Raw genomic sequence first — 19,154 nt, 5'->3', positions numbered from 1 at the left:
AGAGGGCTTCAGTTCTTGAGCTGAAGCAGCAGCGGGTCCCTCTCGCCACAGGCCTGCCAGCCCCCCAAGCTGTGGCACAAGGGCCCCTGACTGTTCTGAGCTCTCGGGGAAAGCAGGTCTCGTGTGCCACCGGCAGGAAAGGACGTCTGTGTGTCCAGTCCTTCCTGGAGCAGCTCGGCAAGGAGAGGCCTGCCTTCCAAGACGGCCGTGCGCCGCCTTCCTCTCTAGCAGTGGAGTGTGTGTGTGTGTTGGGGGGGGCTCTGCTGGGCAGAGTGGGGCAGGGGGCAGCAGTCAGGGGGGCGTCCACCGCCCTCAGGAGTGCAGACCTGCCCACTGCAGACACAGTGACGGGTCCTGTGACTCAGTTTTTTAGCCCAATTTCCCGTTTTTCTAAAAGAAGATGCTTCAGGGAAACTCTGTTCCAGAAACACAGCTCCTGGGGTCTGGGGGGCAGGCAGGCCCCCAGCACCTCTTCCTGCAGGTAAAACCGGGGCCCTGAGGGAGGAGGAAACGCACGCTCAGGGGCGCGGGGTCACCACCAAGAGAACCGAGCACCCCGAGAGCCACGTCCTAATACACACATTTCCCACAGCAGGAGGCAGGCCCCGGCGCACACGCACACTCACCAGCTTGCACACTCGCCTGCACACCTGCTCCTGCATGTCCACTCATACCCTTGCACACCCACCCAGGGGCCTGCACACCTCTGGCAGCTGTCAGAGACCATACCTGGCGAGGGGAACGTCTGGCGGCGTGCATTACACACATACCAACTAGCGGAAGAAACCAGCGGCCCCGCCCCCGCCCCAAGGTCGGACCCCCAGCACCACCGCCACCTGCTCGCAGCCCCACCAAATCACCGGTTCAGTTCCGGCAGTTCACTCAACCACTCAAACACTATCCTAGGGAAACTGTTCTGGTTGTTGAAGGGCCTCATCAGAGCAGAACACCCTCTGGAAACCTCCGTGTGCAGTGATGGAGGCAGCCCTGGGGACTGGCTGTGCCCCCCAGGCATGGGCTCCGGGCTCCAGGTCAGACGGCTGACCCTGCTGGTAAACACAGGCGGGCGGGGACAAGACACGCGCTCCCCGGACTCTGCGCCCTCCATGGGTGGCCCACGTGGCCAAGCTCAGGCGAGGTCCAGCGAGCAGAGGTCCCACGCCCTGGGCTCGGACGGGAGCAGGCCTGGGTGTGCTGGGCATGGGACAGCCTAACCCCCACTGGTGGCATGCCGAGAGTGGCCACGGCCAGGACTCAGGCGGATCCTGCGTGCACACACGCGTGCATGCTTGCCCGTGCACGAAGCCACACCTCAATCTGTAGGATGGCCTCCTCGCGCAGCCGGATGGCCTCCAGGTCCTCCTCGGTGATCTCGGGAAGCAGCGCCTGCTCGTGGCCCGGCCACACACCATCGCCCCCGTTGAAGATCTTCTCGTCGTCAGCCAGCTCAGCAAAGGCGGCCTGGGGACTCTGCCGAGACACAGACCACCATTACTGCACAGCCTACTGCCGCCGGGCCAGGCCCACACCAGGCACCCGGGAGCCCCCAGCCCGGCTCTGCAGGGGCTGGGCCCCAGCCTGTCAGTCGGGGCTGCCGCACAGGGCTGCGGGTGCTGGGGCCGCCATGATGGGGGGCAGACACCGGGCCCCAGCCTGTCAGTCGGGGCTGCCCCACAGGGCCGCGGGTGCTGGGGCCGCCGTGATGGGGGGCAGATACTGGGCCCCTGCCCGCAGCCTGAGCGCTCAGCGCGGGCCGTCCCAGGCCTGGCTGCAGCGGGCCCAAGGAGGGTGGGCACGCGCCCCATGGTCATAGGGAGCGCATCCACATGCAGCCATCCTCCTCCCAGAGCCAGTGCACTCCCTCCAGACCACGTGTTCACCTCATCCCCAGAGCCAGGGAGGCCTTTACATAAATAAACACGTGGATGGATGAATATAAAATAAAAGATCTAAAAACTCTGTTGACGAGCACTCCTCGTCCAAGGTGGCAATTATCACCTCCCCTCCCGCTGTGGGCGGAGGAAGCGAGCGGTGCCAAAGCGGGCAGCAGCTGGTGGCGGCCGGGGCCAGGCCGTATGCCCGCACTTCCTCTTCTCTGCGGCCCCAGCCCCGCCTGGGCTGTGGGGCGTGTCAGGTCAGGCCCGGAACCGGCCCTGCCGGAGGCCCAGGTCTGTCACATGCACTCAGCCTCAACCTTCTCCTCCGCCAGACGGGAACAGCGGCCCACACCTGTGGTCCGTGGCCTGTGTCCACCCCACCCCTGCCGGGCACACCCGCACTCCCAGCAGGAGGAACGGCACCTGGGGCCCCTCGCAGACGGCACACCCCAGGCCCCCAAGGCGAGGGGACTGGGAATGCTCAGCTCTGCTGATGAGCTGTGTGACCTGGCTCATTCTTAACTTCTCCCACCTCAGCCTTCGTGTCCATGTGATGGGGCTGTGTCCAGAGCCGTGGACAGGGTGGACGGGGATGAGGGCGAGGCCCCGACCAGGAAGCATGTGTGAAAGCCCCAGTCAGGGGCCATGGGGTGCCGGAAGTCCCCATGCGAGTGAGTCATGGGGCAAGGGGGGCCCTGTGCCTGCAAGGGACCCCGACAGTACACCCCTCCCTGCAGCAGAGGCTGCTCCAGAACAGGCCACCTGGCCCTGAGCTCCACTGATTCCACTGACCTGGGGCACCTCCCGTGGGAAGAGCCCAGGCCATGCACCCAGCGACTGAGGCACAGACGCACCCTCAGCAGCCCTGCCATGAGCAGAACCTGGCCAGTATGGGCTGGGAGCACAACCAGGAGCGTGGGCGGGCCAGCGACAGTGACTCAGACGCACAACGTGAGCAAGTGCACAAGGTTCCACGTCCGGCCGCCTGGAGTCTGGTTCCACGGAAGCCCCCGGAAAGCACAGGAGAGGGGGCCAGCCTCCCTGCAGGCGTGGGTGCACGCCCTGGCCCCCACAGGTATGACCCGCCCTCCCCAAGCGGCTCAGGACAAGGGACCAGGGAAGGAGAGGCGGCTGGCCCTGCCCAGACCCCTCCTGAATGATCAGAAAGCACCCTGTCTTCTTACAAAGCCTTGGTCTGGGTCTTGAGCTCTGAAGCCAGAATTAGGGTTTGCTGCCAGGGCACTGGGGCCGCAGCACAGGACGCGGCCGGGGGATGGTTTTCCAGCTCACAAGGCAGCCAACAAAGGCGGCTTTCTCTTCGCTCCAAGGCCAAGGGCTTGGGTCCTGTTCTGACATGTCCGTTTCACACCCATGATCCAACAATCCAATATGACTGCTGGGTGGGAGGGGGGCCAAGCACTTTCCCGTGAGAAGAGATGGAGCCCAGTGAGGGTTCGGGGAGGCCAGTGAGCAGCCAGGCAGGACCCAGGGCTCTCAGGAGCTCTGGGAAACAGGCCACTGTCTCGCAAACTCTGACCCAGGGGTCCGCAAGGGAGTATCCGTGACCCGGGCAGGAGGGCAGGGGTCAGGACGAGAGCTGGTCTCACTCTTGGGAAACACAGCTTCTATGCAGCAGCCCCAAGACTGGTCGTCCATTCCTCCAAACAGCAAAGGCTGTGGTCAGCTGATGGACATCTCTGGGAGCTCCGCAAAGCCCAGAACAAAGGACTGGCGAGACACTCAATCCTTCCCCGGCCCTGTGTTAAGTAACGGAGCCACCGCCGGGGTGCGGCTCTGAGGGGGACACATGACTAAAGAGCCCCCTGCAGATGTGCAAGTGAGGTGGTCTCTGCTGCTGTAGCCCGGGAACACGGGGCTCCGGGGACCACACGCCGCACTGGCGCTGGCAAGGCACGCTGGAGAGCGTTTCTGGTGAGAGACAGGCTCCGCCCTGCCTGGGGACAGCAGCCGGCCCAGGAGCCCCCAGGGGCTGCCCACCGGCTGGGCCTGACCCAGGTTGGAGGCTGAGCCAGAACCCAGTTGAGGTAGCAGCCAACACAGCCAAGGAGGTCGACCTGCTTCCAGGAACGCCGGCGCTCGGCTTGGAGAACAGGTGGGCACCCCTACTCCTGCCAGGGACCACCAGCCTGCAGATGGAGGCCCCAAAGTCTGGAGCATCAGTGCAACAGCATCCCTGGGCTGAATCTGCAGTGTCAGCTAATCCACTACAGCTTGCGAAATTTTCTGGAAATCACCTTTCATAACTTCTCGGAAGCACTGTTGGCCGTTCTCTTCCCCTTTAGGAAACATTCTACTGAAACAGGGCATGAGCAGTTGAAGGCACAAATCATACGTGGACAGGTCTGTGAACTTTAACCAAGGAAAGACTTCCAGGTCAAGATACAGACATTCCAGGCCCCTACTCAGGACACCACCCCAAGCAAGGGCTGTCTGGCTTCTGACTCTGCCTGTTGCTCCGGCCCGTTTGGACCTCTGTCCTCTGTGCTCAGCACGTGTCTGAGAGGTCGCCAGGACTTGCTGGCCACGATCCCCTCTGCTGCCAGTCTTCCACGCACGGACTCAGCACAAATGCTCTGGGCTGGCTCTCCCCCAGGCGTCAGCTGCTGCGTGTCGCGCTGTGCTCAGCGTTCTTTGACGTGACTTTCCACTGGGTACACACCTGGGAGGAGCTGCAAGGCCGAGGCAGGAAGACCTTTCACTCCACAGACACGTTCAGCGACCAGAGTAGGGGCGCCACGCACACTCCCGTCCAGTGCGTGAGCTCTCCAGCTGCTCCACAGCTTCCCAGGCACGCGGCCTTCTCCCGGGTTTTCACCTGTTCTTTTCAGCTGTTGGTGGGTGCTAGGTGTGCAGAGATGCAGCACTGTGGGTTCTCTCTGTGTGATTCCAACGACACACGCTGAGCACATCCAAGTGCTCATCAGCCATTCCAACGTCCCCTTTGCAATGTGCCCCCAAGGCGTTCGCCCTTTTATGTTGGTATGCAGCCATCTGCACTCACAATTTTTAGGAGATCTGCACACATCGTGGACATAAATCCTTCTCAGATGTGCGTTGTGCAAGTGCCTCTGCTCGTTCTGTGGGCCGCCTCTTCACTCTCAGGGGTGTCCAGACTTTAACAAAGTCAACTTTACCACCTCTTCTTCACAGTAAGTGAGTTTTCATCTGTGTGAGAGGACGACAGCCTCCAAGGGCAGCTTCCAGACACTTCACTGCCGTACTGTTCATATCCAGATCTGTGATCCCGGTGGGCAGTCTGAGCCGGGCAAGCTAAGGGGAAGGATCTGCTGGGGGTGGCAGCCTGGTGCCCAGAGTCCTCCAGTGCCTCTCTGTCCACAGAGCAATGGCCCTGGCCTGGAAGGTCTGCACGGCCTGAGCCGGCTGCCGCCTGCGAGCATGTCTGGTCCTGCACGCTGCTCCCCACCAGCTCCGACACAGAGACCAGAGGGTGGCATGTTTGGACCTGTACTTGCCGTGTGCCCGACAGGACCCTCCCCAGCTCAGCCATCGGCTGATCAGCATCAAGCCCTGTGCAGACCCTGCATCTCCCACTGTGCAGCAGTGTGCCTCACACTGCCCAGGCAACGACGTACGTGTGCGTCTGCGTCCACACGCGGCTCTGCTCCCACCGGTCTGTTAGCTTAGCCGTCGGCAAATACCACACTGTTTTAATATCTATAGTTCGAGGTTGTGTTCTGATACCTGGGAGTGTAAATCCTCCAGTTCTGTTCTTCAAAACTGTCTTCATTATTTGGGGCCCTGTATATTTCCATGTACATTTTGTAATCAGCTTGACAATTTACACACACATTCAAAACCTGCTAGGCTTTTTATCTGGATTGTGTTGAACGTATAGACCCACTCAGTGAGGACCGACTTCTTTGTACACCAAACTTTCCAGTCTACACACACAGTGTGCCCCTCCGTCATCTAATCTTCTGTAATCTCTCTTCAGTCATGTTTTGCAGTTTCCTATATAGAGGCTTAAACAACTGGTCGTACGTTTCTTCCTAGTTTTGATGCTATGGTAAGTGCTGTCTCTTTTTAACATCATTTCCAAATTGTCTTTTGCTGGCACCCACAGTATTTTCTTGCACATTAACGTGGTAACAGAAATCCTGTTACATTCACTTATTAATTCTAAGTTCTGCCAGACTCATTCAGACTTTGTAGTCACACAATCATGTTGTCTGTGGTTCTGCATCTTTTCCTTCTTTCTCCTGTCTTACTGTAGCAGATATTCCCTGCGGCACACTGAAGAACAGAAGCAACGGTGCTGGACACCATGTCTCAGCCGCACTCTCAGGAGCAAAGGTTTTACCATCTCACCAGCAAGGCCACTGCTGACTGCTGGACTTTTGAAGACACACTCTATCAGACTAAAGGCATTTCTACTTAGTACTCGTTTGTGGAAAATTTTGCATCTCCCTAAGTGGATGCTGAATTTTACCAAATGCTCTTCCATGTCTATTGAGATGATCAAGTAGATATTCTTACTTACTGTATTAACGTGATAAATTATTCTGATTATTTCTGAATGTAAACCAATCTTGCACTCCTAGAATAAATCCCATTTTAGAATGGTGTATTATCCTTCTATGCATTGCTGCTGCTGCTAAGTCACTTCACTTGTGTCCGACTCTGTGTGACCCCATAGACGGCAGCCCACCAGGCTCCCCCGTCCCTGGATTCTCCAGGCAAGAACACTGGAGTGAGTTACCATTTCCTTCTTCCATGCATGAAAGTGAAAAGTGAAAGTGAAGTCGCTCAGTCGTGTCCGACCCTTAGCAACCCCATGGACTGCAGCCCACCAGGCGCCTCCATCCATGGGATTTTCCAGGCGAGAGTACTGGAGTGGGGTGCCATCGCCTTCTCCGATGCATTGCTAGACTTGGTTTATTAATACTTTGGTTAGGGGACTTCCCTGGTGATCCAATGGCTAAGACTCCACGCTGCCAATGCAGTGTGCCTGGGATCAATCTCTGGTCAAGGAATGAGATCCCACACACCACAGCTAAGACCAGTGCAGCCAAATAAAGAATTTTTTTTTTAAATATTTTGGTTAGGAGTCTTTGCTTCTAGGCTTATAAGACATCTTGTTTTCTTTCTTGCAAAGTCCTCATAAGAATTTGGAATTAAAATTTACTAGCCTCATAAAGCAAGGTAAGAGGTATTCTTTTTTTATACTGTATGTAAGTGTTTGTATAAACTGGTATTACTTATTCCCCAAATATTTGAGAGAACTCATCACTAAAGCCATCTGGTCTGAAGTTTAATTGCTAGGATGTTTTTAAATTATGGATTCCATTTCTTTAATAAATACTGCACTTTCCATATTTTTTACACATCTTGGTAAGTTACATTTTTCTTTAAAAATTTGTATTTCATTAAGTTGTTAAATTGATAGGCATAAGTTGCTCATATTATCTTATTACTTTTTTCATTTTTAGAAGCTTTAATAACATATGTATTTTCATTCTTGATACTAGTAATTTGTATTTTCTCTCTGTATTTTGATTAATCTTATAGGACTTAATTTCATTACTCATCGTAAAGAACTGACCTTTCGCTTTGTTGAGTTTGTCTGTTGTGCATCTATTTTATATTTCATTGGTTTCTGCTTTTTCCTACGTATTTTCTTTGGATTTAATTTTTTGTTGTTATTCTAGCTACTTGAGATTGAGAATTGGATCACTGATTTTCACACTTCCTTTCTCACATACATATTTAAATCTATGAATAGAATATAGCTCTCTGTGCTATACAGTAAGAGCTTGGTCCTCCCTGCCCTTCCCTGGAGTCCCAAGGGCATGGATTATATGCTGTCCCCTAACACCCACTGACCACAGTAAGTACTCAGCACCTACCTGCTGCTTGCCGCCCCTCTGTGCCGTGGGAAGCAGTGCTCTGGACTTCTCTGCAATTTTCTGTTGGATAAAGTACAAGAGGAGGGAGGTGGGGAGAACAGAAAAAGTGGGGAAGAGAGAAGAGATGGTCAGATCAACACGAAATACTGGACAACGATCAACAGTGAAGCACTTTCAGCTCCAGGTGAGCGGGGCTGCCCAGGGCTCTGCGGACAATTTGCTGCCCAGGGCTCTGCGGACAATCTGCTGCCTGAGGGCTCTGCGGACAATCTGCCGGGCGGCCTCTTCCCACACACTGGGCGGGGGCGGAGGCACAGACACACCTGTCTTCCGACCTCCAGGGGACTCCGGTGAGGACCCTCTGGGGCAGCAGTCCAGAGGAAACGTCCCTCACTGCACACATACTGAGGTCACACCAGCCGGGTCCTGGCAACCGTCAAAGGTCTGCAAGGCGGCCCCCCGCTGCTTTGCGGAATGGGACTGTCCCAGGCTGGCCCAGGGCAGGTGCTCAGGGCATCTGCTGGGGGCCTCACCTTCTGCACCACTCCATAGCGCTGGACGGCGTCTGACAGCTGAGTTTTCAGGCGGTCTAGCTGAAGACGCTCCTGCTGCAAAGAGACAATGGAGCTTCAACAGTCGGCCGAGGCCGCATCCCGTCCCTGCCGTGCCTCCATCCCTGGGCACACTCCCGGGCCCCTCCCGGCCTGCCTGGCACCTGCACCACATCCACCCCCAGCCTCACGGGCATCTCCACTCCCTCCGTCATTAGAGCTGGGCTCACCCCGCCTACTTTACCACCACCTCCATCCTCTGGAAGGCCAGCAAAGGCTCCGGGGGCACAGCCAGCATCACCACGGACACCATCTCCACCCAATACACACACACACACACACACACACACACACACACACACACACACACTGTCCTCACTAACCACGAGGACACACACACACACACAAACTGTCCTCACTAACCAAGAGGACACACACACACACACACCGTCCACACTAACCACGACACACACACACACACACACCCCCTGCCCCGTCCACACTATCCACGCGGCCTGCAGCTCCCACATGCTATGCCTGTCCGGTCCCCAGAACAAAGCACTCCGGGGAGAGGTGTTACGACCCCTGAGAGCTGACCTGACCTGACAGCTCAGGAGGTCTCAGGCCCGAGCTTAAGGTCACGTGGGGGGCGGAGCCGAGCCCTGAAGCACCTAACCACAGGTGAGGCTGCGTCTCACACCCACATCAGAACCGCAGGCAGCAAACCGGCCATCCGCCCCCCAGCACCTCAGCACTCACACACGGCCTCTGCCCTCACAATGGAAAGAGACCTCGTCTCCTGTTCACCTCTGCTCCCCAGTCTCAGAATGACGCCTGGCACAGAGCCAGCACTCAGAACATACGGATGCACGAGGGATAGGAAGGCAGGCCCTAGATCCTGGCACTGCCAGACCACCAGGAGCCCCACCCTCTTCTCAGCAGGCAGCGTCAGCACCACGGAGCCGTGCCAGTCTCAGGCCCTGCAACCAGGACTCAGACACAGGCTCCCAGGCCCCTGCTGCCCCAGCGCCTCCCATCAGCTGCTGGGAGGGCCGCGACACTCCCCAGGCCCTGCATCTCCAGTCCCAAACCCAGCCTTCACTGCCACCACGCACCCCACGCAAGCCAAGAGGCAGGAAGGAGCTGCAGGGGAAGCAGCAGGCCAGCCACGGCTGGTGAGACCAGCTCTGCTAGGCCTGCCCTCTGAGGGCGCATGGCCTGGGGCCACCGGGCACCCGCACCACTGTCCAGCCTGCGCTGGTGCCCAGCGAATGGTGGAACCCGCACACTCTGCCCGAGCGGCTGCGTGTTCGGCATCCTTCGCCCCACCCTCTGCCCAGGCCCCCTCCGCCCTCCAGTCCCTGGGACGTACCTGGGGGCAGCCCCGCAGGAGCTCGGCCGTCTGCTTCAGGGCGCCGGCGCTGGCCGCGATCGTGCGGTTGGTCTCCTGCTGCACCGTGTGCCTGGGGGGGCGGGCACGGGGGTGCAGGGGGAGAAGATGGGGGAGGGGCAGCAGGAAAGGGCAATGACACAGCAGGCAGCAGGGTGGGCAGGGGCTCGTTGGGGGAGGGGGAAGCCAGGCAGAGCAGCCGGAGTGGACGGGCCCAGGAAGGGGCGGGCGAGAGGGAGCAACCCAAGGGGGTAGGTGAGGTGTGGAAGACATGACGCCGTAAGCTCAGGCCAGCGTCCCTAGGCCCCCAGGGCCCCTGCACACAGCCGCAGCTCCTGCACCCCCTGGGCCCAGCCATGAGCCCTCCCTACGCAGGGGCCCCTGGGGTCAGCACTGGTTGGGGCCAGGAAGCAGGGTGGCCGCAGATACGGCCCCAGGCCCAGCGCTGAGGACAGCTCGTCCCTCCAGGGGCCACAGTGAGAGGCCCAGCTCCAGATCCAGGAACACGGGAACCCTGGCCCAGGGTCTCTGCCAGACCTTCGGTTTAAGATTCTGAGTGTGACCTCAGAGGGCTGAAAAGACCAGGCTGACCTCAGGCCCTGTGGACAGAGTGACTCTGGGCAGACCCCGTCCACAGGTGTCCTGCGGGCTCACAGGCCCAAGCAAGGGCAGGGCCCTGGCCTGGCCCCAGGGGCAGACACCAGAGAACCTGCCAATCGGAAGTATGCAAAGCAACTTCAGAAAAGATGGGCAGTGCTGGAGGATGTACACGCTGACGTTAGACTCCACAAGCTTCAGTGATGAGACAACACGGCGCTGTCTCGGGACAGTGACAAGTGAAACAGAATCACCCCAAATGCAACCACATGGAGAGCTCAAGTAAGCACTGAAAAAGGTGCCAAGGTATTCAAAGGTTGGTCCCTTTGAGAAGTGGCATAATCGTATTTAAAGAGTATCAGCCTGGACTCCCACCTTACACCCTCTGTGTCCAGGGAGGGGCTCTGAGGCCAGATACACAGGCAGCCCAGGGCCCAGCACCCCAGCCTGGCATGTCTGCAAGAGGAGGGGCGGGCTGGCTACAGGTGGAGCTGGGGCAGGGTAGGCAGGCCATGCCAGCAGTGGCATCACACACAAAGGGGATGATGGGCAGCCGTGGCTGTGGAGGGAAGGCTGGAGGCTCGGGTGAAGGAGCTGACCCCGACCAGGAAGGGGCCCAGCCAGGCCACACTGAGGAGCAAAAGGGAGGAATTTGGCATGTGGCTGGACATGGTCCATCGGAGAGCTGAGGCCATGGGGCAGACCTCCTGCCCAGGGCTCCTGGAAGGACCATCCACTCAGCAGCCCTTCCCGAGGGGCCCAGCAGTGCCCTGGGCTGATGCCGACAAGCCCCACCGTCACTAACCGGGCCACCTCGGCCAGTCTGGGAGCCCATGCTGGGGGCAGCACCGGGCCACTCATGGCGGGCGACAAGGATGACCAAGCCCACCCCTGTCTCATGTAAGATGAGGAAAACAGGTTCAACCCTGTAAGCCTCTTGTGAAACTACCTATACTTACTCAATCTGAAAGACTGTCTTTCCTCCTGTGATCAGATCCCAACCACTGAAATGCCTTTTTTTAATGGCACAATGGATCATAGTGTACTTGTTTTTTTTTAACGTCCTTTCTTGGCCAAATAAAAGAGCTAGCAACTGTCAACGTGGAGCAAACACAGACTTGAAAACCCTGCGCTGGTCTCAAGTCATCTGGAAATGCTAACAGTCCAGAAGATACACAGGTTCCCCCAGGGCAGGGGTCACAGAAGGCTCTGGAAGGCCAGGACCAACGGGGTAGGCAGTCTGGTCAGGGGCCGCCCGGCGGGGAGAAAGGGTAAGAGGGCTAGGGGACCTGGGGGTGCAAGCGGCCAGGAAGGCACGAAGCAGGTTGGGGACCTGGAAGCTGAGGCTACGGGGAGAGCCGGAGGTGTCCAGGGAAGGGCCCGCACCCCTCTCCAAACCACCGGTGATGACACCCTCCGCCCACTGGGCCAGGGTTGGGAAAAGCACCCGCCTAAGCCCAGGGACACCACCCCAGGGGCCCCCAGGCGGCAGCACAGGAGGCCCACACTTTCTCATGGCGGTTCCTGACGCTGAAGATGGAGGAGCCCGAGCGCCTCAGCTCAGCACCACGCACGCCAGACAGTGAGTCTGCGCCCCTGAGGGGCGTGGTCCCAGTGTGTGACGGGGGCACGCGCACCCCCAATCCCCAGCGTCAAAAGTGGGATCTAGAACACTATTCACTTAAATGCGATTCTACAAAACGCCTATGGACTTGAGAGGCTGGCAGGAAACAGCAAAACACTCTCACAGCGCTTCCTCCGATGTCCTGGGCGTCCAAGTTCCCACAGGGAGCATATGCTACTTCCACAATCGGAAAACAATGCAGGCTACTTCAAAAAGGAAACTCCAAGACTGATTTACAACAGAATTGCACACAAAATCTGCCAAGGGCCCTCGGGTGCCTCGTTCTGGACCCCGAGACTGGGCGAGGCAGTCGGTGGATGGACGGCAGGGAGGACAGGTGGACTGACGGAAGGGAGAATGGAAGGGCGGGCCGGCAGGCAGAGAGTGGGCAGGGCGGTCCCAGCCTGCGAGCATGGAGAGACAGCAGGGAGGACGAGTGGGTGTGTGGGGCCCACCGAGAGGTGCAGCGGGTGTGTGGGGTGTGTGGGGCCCACCGAGAGGCGTGGCCTGGCCCTGTGTCCAGTCTCAGCCACAGAGTGCTCCTCCGTAAAATGGGAAGAACACTGCCTGCCCTCCTCCTCTCCAGGGTGTTGGCAGGATGCAAGGAGCCGAGGGCAGGTATGAGTCCTGCCCTGAGGAAGTCCTGTTCTGCTGCCATAACTGCTAACTCCGGAGCATCAGGAATCACCAGGGCAGAAAACACTGAGCCCACAGGTGACCAGCCCAGACCTCGGAGTGCAGCCAGGCGCCCGTCCAGGATCCCCCAACCATAAGATGCCCTGCGAGGGGCCAGCCAGGGATCTCAGAGACATGGGGCAGCTGCTGAAGGCGGGCACTTGCTGAGACCTGACAAGGAGGCATCTGCAGGCACTGGTCCCTGGGGTTCCTGCTCCCGGGGACCAGCCATCAAACATGTCACCACAGGACAGGTTCTCCTCTGGGGGCCCTGGACTGCTCGTCCGGCCATGAGCAATGGTGGGGGTGTCGGGGAGGCCCCACATGGCCCACAGACTACAGGGCAGCCTCCATCCCAGGAGCCCTGCAGAGCAGGGGGTGGCGGTGTCGAGGGGAGGGGGGGCTGGCAAAGCTGGACAGCCACGGAGCAGGACCGGGAAGGTCCTTGGGTGCAGGCACAGTGCTCGGGGGACAGGTCCTTGCATCCCTCCACTGGGGCACCAGGCTCAGCTCTGCCCAAGCACCCAGCCTCCCCAGGACCTACAGGCCCCAGTGCCTCCTCTGAGCTGGACAGGTTTAAGATGGAGGCCGCCCGGGAGAGAGGCCCTGGCCTCTCCCGTGGACGCCAATGCCAGGAAGAGACACGCGGTCCCGGCCGCAGCCTGCGCCCCTCCCGGCTCCTGCGGTCCACCACCCCCAGCACCCCTGCCCACGCAGGATGGCTCAGGCCAAGGGCTCAAGGGCTCAGACGCAGGCCTCCTCCTTAAGGAGCCCCCACTCCAAGCCACGCTGGGATCACAGCCCGCAGGGCTCCAGGGTGGCCCCCACGGTGGCCCCCAGGATGCCCTGAGAAGGGCCTGGCAGCCTTGGCCATGCTGGCCAGGCTTTCTCTTCCAGAGCCCTGACCCTGAGGGAGCAGAACCTCACCCCAGAGCAGCCCGACACAGCCCGACCCAGCCTGAGAGAAGAGCTGGGGGGCCCCCAGAGGCCACCCCAAGCACACAGCGCCCCCCCGTCCAGCTGCGTGCCCACCATCTGCACACTGGCCGTGCCAATGGCAGCCTGTGTCATGTAGAGTCCCCACAGGGGTGTTCACAGTGTGCGGCCCTCTGTGTGCTCTGGTGTGTCGTATGCAAGTGTGGGCACAGTCAGCGAGGCGAACAGTGAGCGAGGGATGTGACCCCCACGGAAGCATGCCTGTGCACAGGTGTGTCACAAAGGCGTCGTGGGCGTGGCTGAGCCCCTGCTGGAATGACACCCGCGCCCACCCAGCTGAGGGGCTGCTGTGCGGAGAGGGTGGTGTGCTGGGTGGTGCAAGGCACACCCGTGCACACCCACGGGCACTGCACACACTCACAGGCTGTCCCGCAGCTCCTGCGTGTCACCTGGCATCCCCAGGGACTGGAGGCTCTGCTCCAAGGAGGTCACTGCGGGAGAAGGGGCCAGGGTCAAGGGCAGCCAGAGCTCCACCAGGCGGTCCCCACTCAGGTGAGCCACCCACCCTGCCTCTGCCCGGGGATGTGGGTGCCAAGGCTAGGAGTGACCCTGCACCTGCCGGAGCCAGGATGCCAAGGCCTCAAGCCCGCCACCCCCACAGCATCAGTCACACTCCAGCAGGGCCCAGGCCGGCCTTCTCCCCAGATAGTCTGGGACCAGGGCCCAGGCCCGCGTAGGGCTCAGGGGCTCTGCGGAGCTGCCTTCAGGAGGCCTCCCTGGGTCTGGGGAGGGGGCTGCCGTCCTCCCGGGGTCAGCACTCTCTGACCTGGTAGAGCTCAGGGCTCGGGACAAACACCAACCCCTGCCACGAGGGCATGGGGAGCCCTGCCTGCCTCGCATCCACATCTCTGTGTCCCTCGGGGGTTGAAGACAAGCCCAGGCCTCGTGAGGTGTGGCTCTTGCCCCCACCCCCAACCCTGGTGACCTGTGAGTGGGCCCTGCTGGTCTGAGGGAGGCTCTGACACACTGCCCCCCAGGGGCCGGGCAGGTCACAGGCGTGTGATGCGGGAGGGAAGATGGGGGCGGAGGGGGCACCTGCCAAGGTCACAGCCCGGCCTGAGACCACAGCACTGGGCTCACACTGCACCCCGCCCGTGGTCCTGAGTCACCCGGGCCGGGAGAGGGCACCTTAACAGGCTCGTCCACCACCCCATGTCACCCTGCAATACACTTGGCAGCCCGGACAAGGGCAGGGCAAGGCCCAGGCACAGACTCACCGTTGGAGTTGATTTGGAAGATGTTGGCCGACGTCTCTTGGAACAGCTCCTGGAGGTCACTTGGGTCTATCTGGGTGGCTGCAAGGAAACAGGGGAGGGGGTCACACCTTCACTGTGCAGCCTACAGGAGCCCAGGGCCACCGTGCTCACACAGTCACCTCCTCCCAGCTCTGCCCCCCAGGGGTCTGGCAGAGCCTCAGAGATGGAATAGGGGCTGCGATGTTCAGCGGGGGATGGAGGGAAAGACAAAGAGACCAAGCCCACTCCCCGGAAAAACAGCAACCTCAGAAACCACGGAAGCCGAAAGACCATGGAATGACACCTCTAAGTGCTGAAAGAAAGGAAAAAAACCAGTCAACCCGAATTCTATACCCAGTAGAGATACATTTCAAAAACAGAGGCAAAATAAAATTGATTGTCAGGCAAAAAATGCTGAGAGAAGTTCTTCCCGCTGGAAAGAGATGCAGGACAGGAAATGTTAAAGTGAGTCTGTCAGGTCAAAGGGGCCCTGGATCTGCGGGAGGAGCTGAAGGGTGCGGTGGGTAAGCCCAAGGCAGGCAGAGACATCCTGTCTCGTTCCTGGTCTAGTCAGGGGGCAGGGACTGCCAGGAACGCCGTGTCAGCCAGTGTGAGTGTGCAGCGGGCGCAGGTGGGAGCCTGGGGAGGCGCTCACACACCTGGGGGAGGCAAGGCTGTTCCGTGAGGGGACGCTAAAAACACCTGTCACACACTCCAAGCCACCGCCATCAGAAACACCCGTGAGCCACAGCAGAGGTCACACACAACACTACACTACACTACACTACACTCTGAAGAAAGGAAGGAGGAGAGAGAAAAGAAACAAGAACATAGGGGAAACAAAGAACCATCAAAGTGGCAGGTTCATCCCTGAACACACGGGTCTCAACACCAGAGAGAAGCCACCTACAGCCAGCCGTGCGCCACGACCCCACATGGCCAGCAGGCATCACAATGGAGCTCGGGTTCAGAGCCACTCCATCGTCCCCTTAAGGTCAGGGACAGCTCTGCTGCCCCCGCTCAGTCCACAGGAGAGACGTCAGATAGGACAGAGGCAAACTCGACAGCATGCTGGACACAACAGGCCCAGCTCAGCTCAGCAGAGTTGCTCAGGCGTGCCCGACTCTGCGACCTCACGGACCACAGCACCCCAGGCCTCCCTGTCCATCACCAACTCCCAGAGTTCACTCAACCTCATGTCCATTGAGTTGGTGATGCCATCCAGCCATCTCATCCTATATCGTCCCCTTCTCCTGCCCTCAATCTCTCCCAGCATCAGAGTCTTTTCCAAGGAGTCAGTTCTTCTCAACAGGTGGCCAAAGTACTACAGTTTCAGCTTCAGCATCAGTCCTTCCAATGAATATTCAGGACTGATTTCCTTTAGGATGGACTGGTTGGATCTCCTTGCAATCCAAGAGACCCTCAAGAGTCTTCTCCAACACCATGGTTCAAAAGCATCAATTCTTCGGCACTCACCTTTCTTCACAGTCCAACTCTCACATCCATACGTGACTACTGGAAAAATCACAGCTTTAACTAGACAGACCTTTGTTGGCAAAGTAACGTCTCTGCTTTTTAATATGCTGTCTAGGTTGGTCGTAACTTTTCTTTCAAGGAGCAAGTGTCTTTTAATTTCATGGCTGCAGTCCCCATCCGCAGTGATTTTGGAGCCCCCCAAAATAAAGTTGCTCACTGTTTCCACTGTTTCCCCATCTATTTGTCATGAAGTGATGGGACCAGATGCCATGATCTTCACTTTCTGAACGTTGAGCTTTAAGCCAACTTTTTCACTCTCCTCTTTCACTTTCATCAAGAGGCTTTTTAGTTCCTCTTCACTTTCTGCCATAAGTGTGGTGTTATCTGTATATCTAAGGTTACTGATATTTCTCCCGGCAATCTTGATTCCAGCTTGTGCTTCTTCCAATCCAGCGTTTCTCATGATGTACTCTCCACAGAAGTTAAATAAGCAGGGTGACAATATACAGCCTTGATGTACTCCTTTTCCTATTTGGAACCAGTCTGTTGTTCCATGTCCAATTCAAACTGTTGCTTCCTGACCTGCATACAGATTTCTCAAGAGGCAGGTCAGGTGGTCTGGTATTCCCATCTCTTTCAGAATTTTCCAGTTTGTTTTGATCCACACAGTCAAAGGCTTTGGCATAGTCAATAAAGCAGAAATAGATGTTTTTATGGAACTCTCTTGCTTTTTTCATGATCCAACAGATGTTGGCAATTTGATCTCTGGTTCCTCTGCCTTTTCTAAAACCAGCTTGAACATCAGGAAGTTCACGGTTCACGTATTGCTGAAGCCTGGCTTGGAGAATTTTGAGCATTACTTTACTAGCATGTGAGATGAGTGGAACTGTGCGGTAGTTTGAGCATTCTTTGGCATTGCCTTTTCTTTGGGATTGGAATGAAAACTGACCTTTTCCAGTCCTGTGGCCACTGCTGAGTTTTCCAAATTTGCTGGCATATTGAGTGCAGCACTTTCACAGCATCATCTTTCAGGATTTGAAATAGCTCAACTGGAATTCCATCACCTCCACTAGCTTTGTTCATAGTGATGCTTTTAGTAAAAGAAAAAACTCACCAAGGAAATTAGAAAATATTGTAAACTGAATGAAAAGATAATAATATACAAATGCATGTAAATAAAGTAATGTGGCAAGCCTAATTTATAGCAATAAATACTTACATTAGAAAAGAAGTCCCCAGTCAATGATCCGACAGAAACAGATTAACCCCGAAGTAGGAAGGAAACATTAAAGGTCAGCAGAAATCAATTAAATTGGCATGGATAAGTAGAGAAAATTGATGATGTCAAAACCTGGCTCTTTGAAGCAATCAATAAAACTAATAGACTTGCAGCCAGATTAGAGAACAAATAGAAAGACACCAATTAGCAACAACAGGAGGGGAGAGGAGCTCTCACTACAGGTCCTACAGGCATTCGGACGACAGGACCTTCAGGAACAAGTGGAGCCAGCACCTCTGTCAACTCAGATCCACGAGCAAGGCCCCGGAAAGACACCCGACTGTGACGCTCGCTGCAGCAGAGCAGGCGGCACAGGCTGTTAAAGGGACCGTGGTGACGCTCTTCCCACAGAGAAAGAATGCCGTCTCGGATGGCGGCCACAGTTAAGGGGATAATACCAATTCTACAGAAATCCTTTCAGAAAACAGGAGGAGGAAATGATCACTCACTCACTTCAAGACTGACTTATAGTTTCTGTAATCAGACAGCGAGGGCTGAAAAAGCAGCGACACAGATCGAGAGAAACACGAGAATGGGGCTCCGGCTCATTCTGGGTTCCTCCAACAGTGCCAGACTGGATACCTATGGAACCTCGACCCCAAACCCACCAGGCTCAAGCGTGAACGCAGCGAGGACCACAGCGGGACAATACGGGGGTCTGGTGGATCCCTTGCCTCCAGAATCAAGACTGAGCAGCTGCACACGACGGGCCAGGAGAGGGACGCAGGGGTCAGCAGACACTGCTGGGAAGAAGGTCAGACGGATGGACAGAAAGCACAGGACAAGCCCCTGCCTGGAGCAGGCTGACACTGCAGTAAGGGCCCTCCTCCGTCAGCCCAGGGAGGCGGGAATCAGGGTGACCACCAGCAAGGACGCAGAGGCCTGAGCTCATACAACCGCTGTGGACGACGGGGCAGCAGCTTCTGACAGCTGAACTCACTGTCATGTGGGACCAGCAATCCGACTCGGGAATTCATCCAAACCCCCAAGAAAGCAAGGCTGCGTGTCCACACACAGACATTCCCATGCTCTTCCTCCACCGGTGAGGAGCCCGCCCCCAGCATGGACAGGGCATGGACAGCCAAGTATGCCCTCCTGAGCGTGGGCAGGACGAGGTGCCAACACCCACACCTCTGGTCAGTCCTCAGCACGGTGGCATGGGGAGGGAGCCGGCGCTGAAGGACAGTAGCCCACAGACCTCACACGGGCTGGGGGCAAGAGTGGGCTGGCCGGTCTAGAGGGGGCCCGCACCCACTGCCGCCCCCGCTCCAGCCAGCCCAGCCCCAGGGCGGCAGGAGACATGACCGCAGCGGGACCGGCAGGGGGACCGGGCACCCTGCCCCTCCTGTCCCCATGGCTGCAGCCCCAACGGCCTCACACGGCCATCCCGCGGGGGCCACAGGTAGTCGGGACAGCGCCCGTCCACATGCAGCGCGGCCCCACTGCTTTCTGGACACCAGGCGGCAGGCCTGCCCTGACCCCGGCCACCGCCCCCAAGTGCTGGGCCCAACGAGCGCAATGCCCCAGAAAGGCCAGGGCGGGCTCTGCCCGGGAGGATGGAGATAA

The 19,154-nt window shown here is 57.9% G+C and overlaps 1 protein-coding gene and 1 long non-coding RNA gene across 10 annotated transcripts in view; one reads left to right on the top strand and one right to left on the bottom strand.

The window, feature by feature from the left end:
- Positions 1 to 19,154, bottom strand: part of TSNARE1 (t-SNARE domain containing 1) — a 117,413-nt gene that overhangs the window by 54,287 nt on the left and 43,972 nt on the right. For 8 of the 9 annotated variants that reach the window (XR_009497077.1, NM_001082446.2, XM_059893308.1 and 5 more), the window contains 6 exon segments: positions 14,816 to 14,893; positions 13,960 to 14,029; positions 9,689 to 9,779; positions 8,299 to 8,373; positions 7,766 to 7,825; positions 1,312 to 1,470 (listed from right to left, as the gene is read on the bottom strand). Coding sequence is in view for 8 of the 9 variants with exons in the window: in NM_001082446.2 (NP_001075915.1) it covers positions 1,312 to 1,470; positions 7,766 to 7,825; positions 8,299 to 8,373; positions 9,689 to 9,779; positions 13,960 to 14,029; positions 14,816 to 14,893 (533 nt within the window). In the remaining variant the exon portion in view is untranslated. 9 annotated transcript variants of the gene reach the window in all.
- LOC112449591 (uncharacterized) lies at positions 2,472 to 6,508 on the top strand. The gene is made up of 3 exons (XR_003038181.2): positions 2,472 to 2,952; positions 5,854 to 5,925; positions 6,133 to 6,508. It is a non-coding gene; the product is annotated as an uncharacterized lncRNA (long non-coding RNA).

This window comes from Bos taurus, chromosome 14 (assembly GCF_002263795.3).
Source record: "Bos taurus isolate L1 Dominette 01449 registration number 42190680 breed Hereford chromosome 14, ARS-UCD2.0, whole genome shotgun sequence".
Taxonomy (NCBI): domain Eukaryota; kingdom Metazoa; phylum Chordata; class Mammalia; order Artiodactyla; family Bovidae; genus Bos; species Bos taurus.
This window is presented reverse-complemented; position numbering and strand designations above follow the sequence as displayed.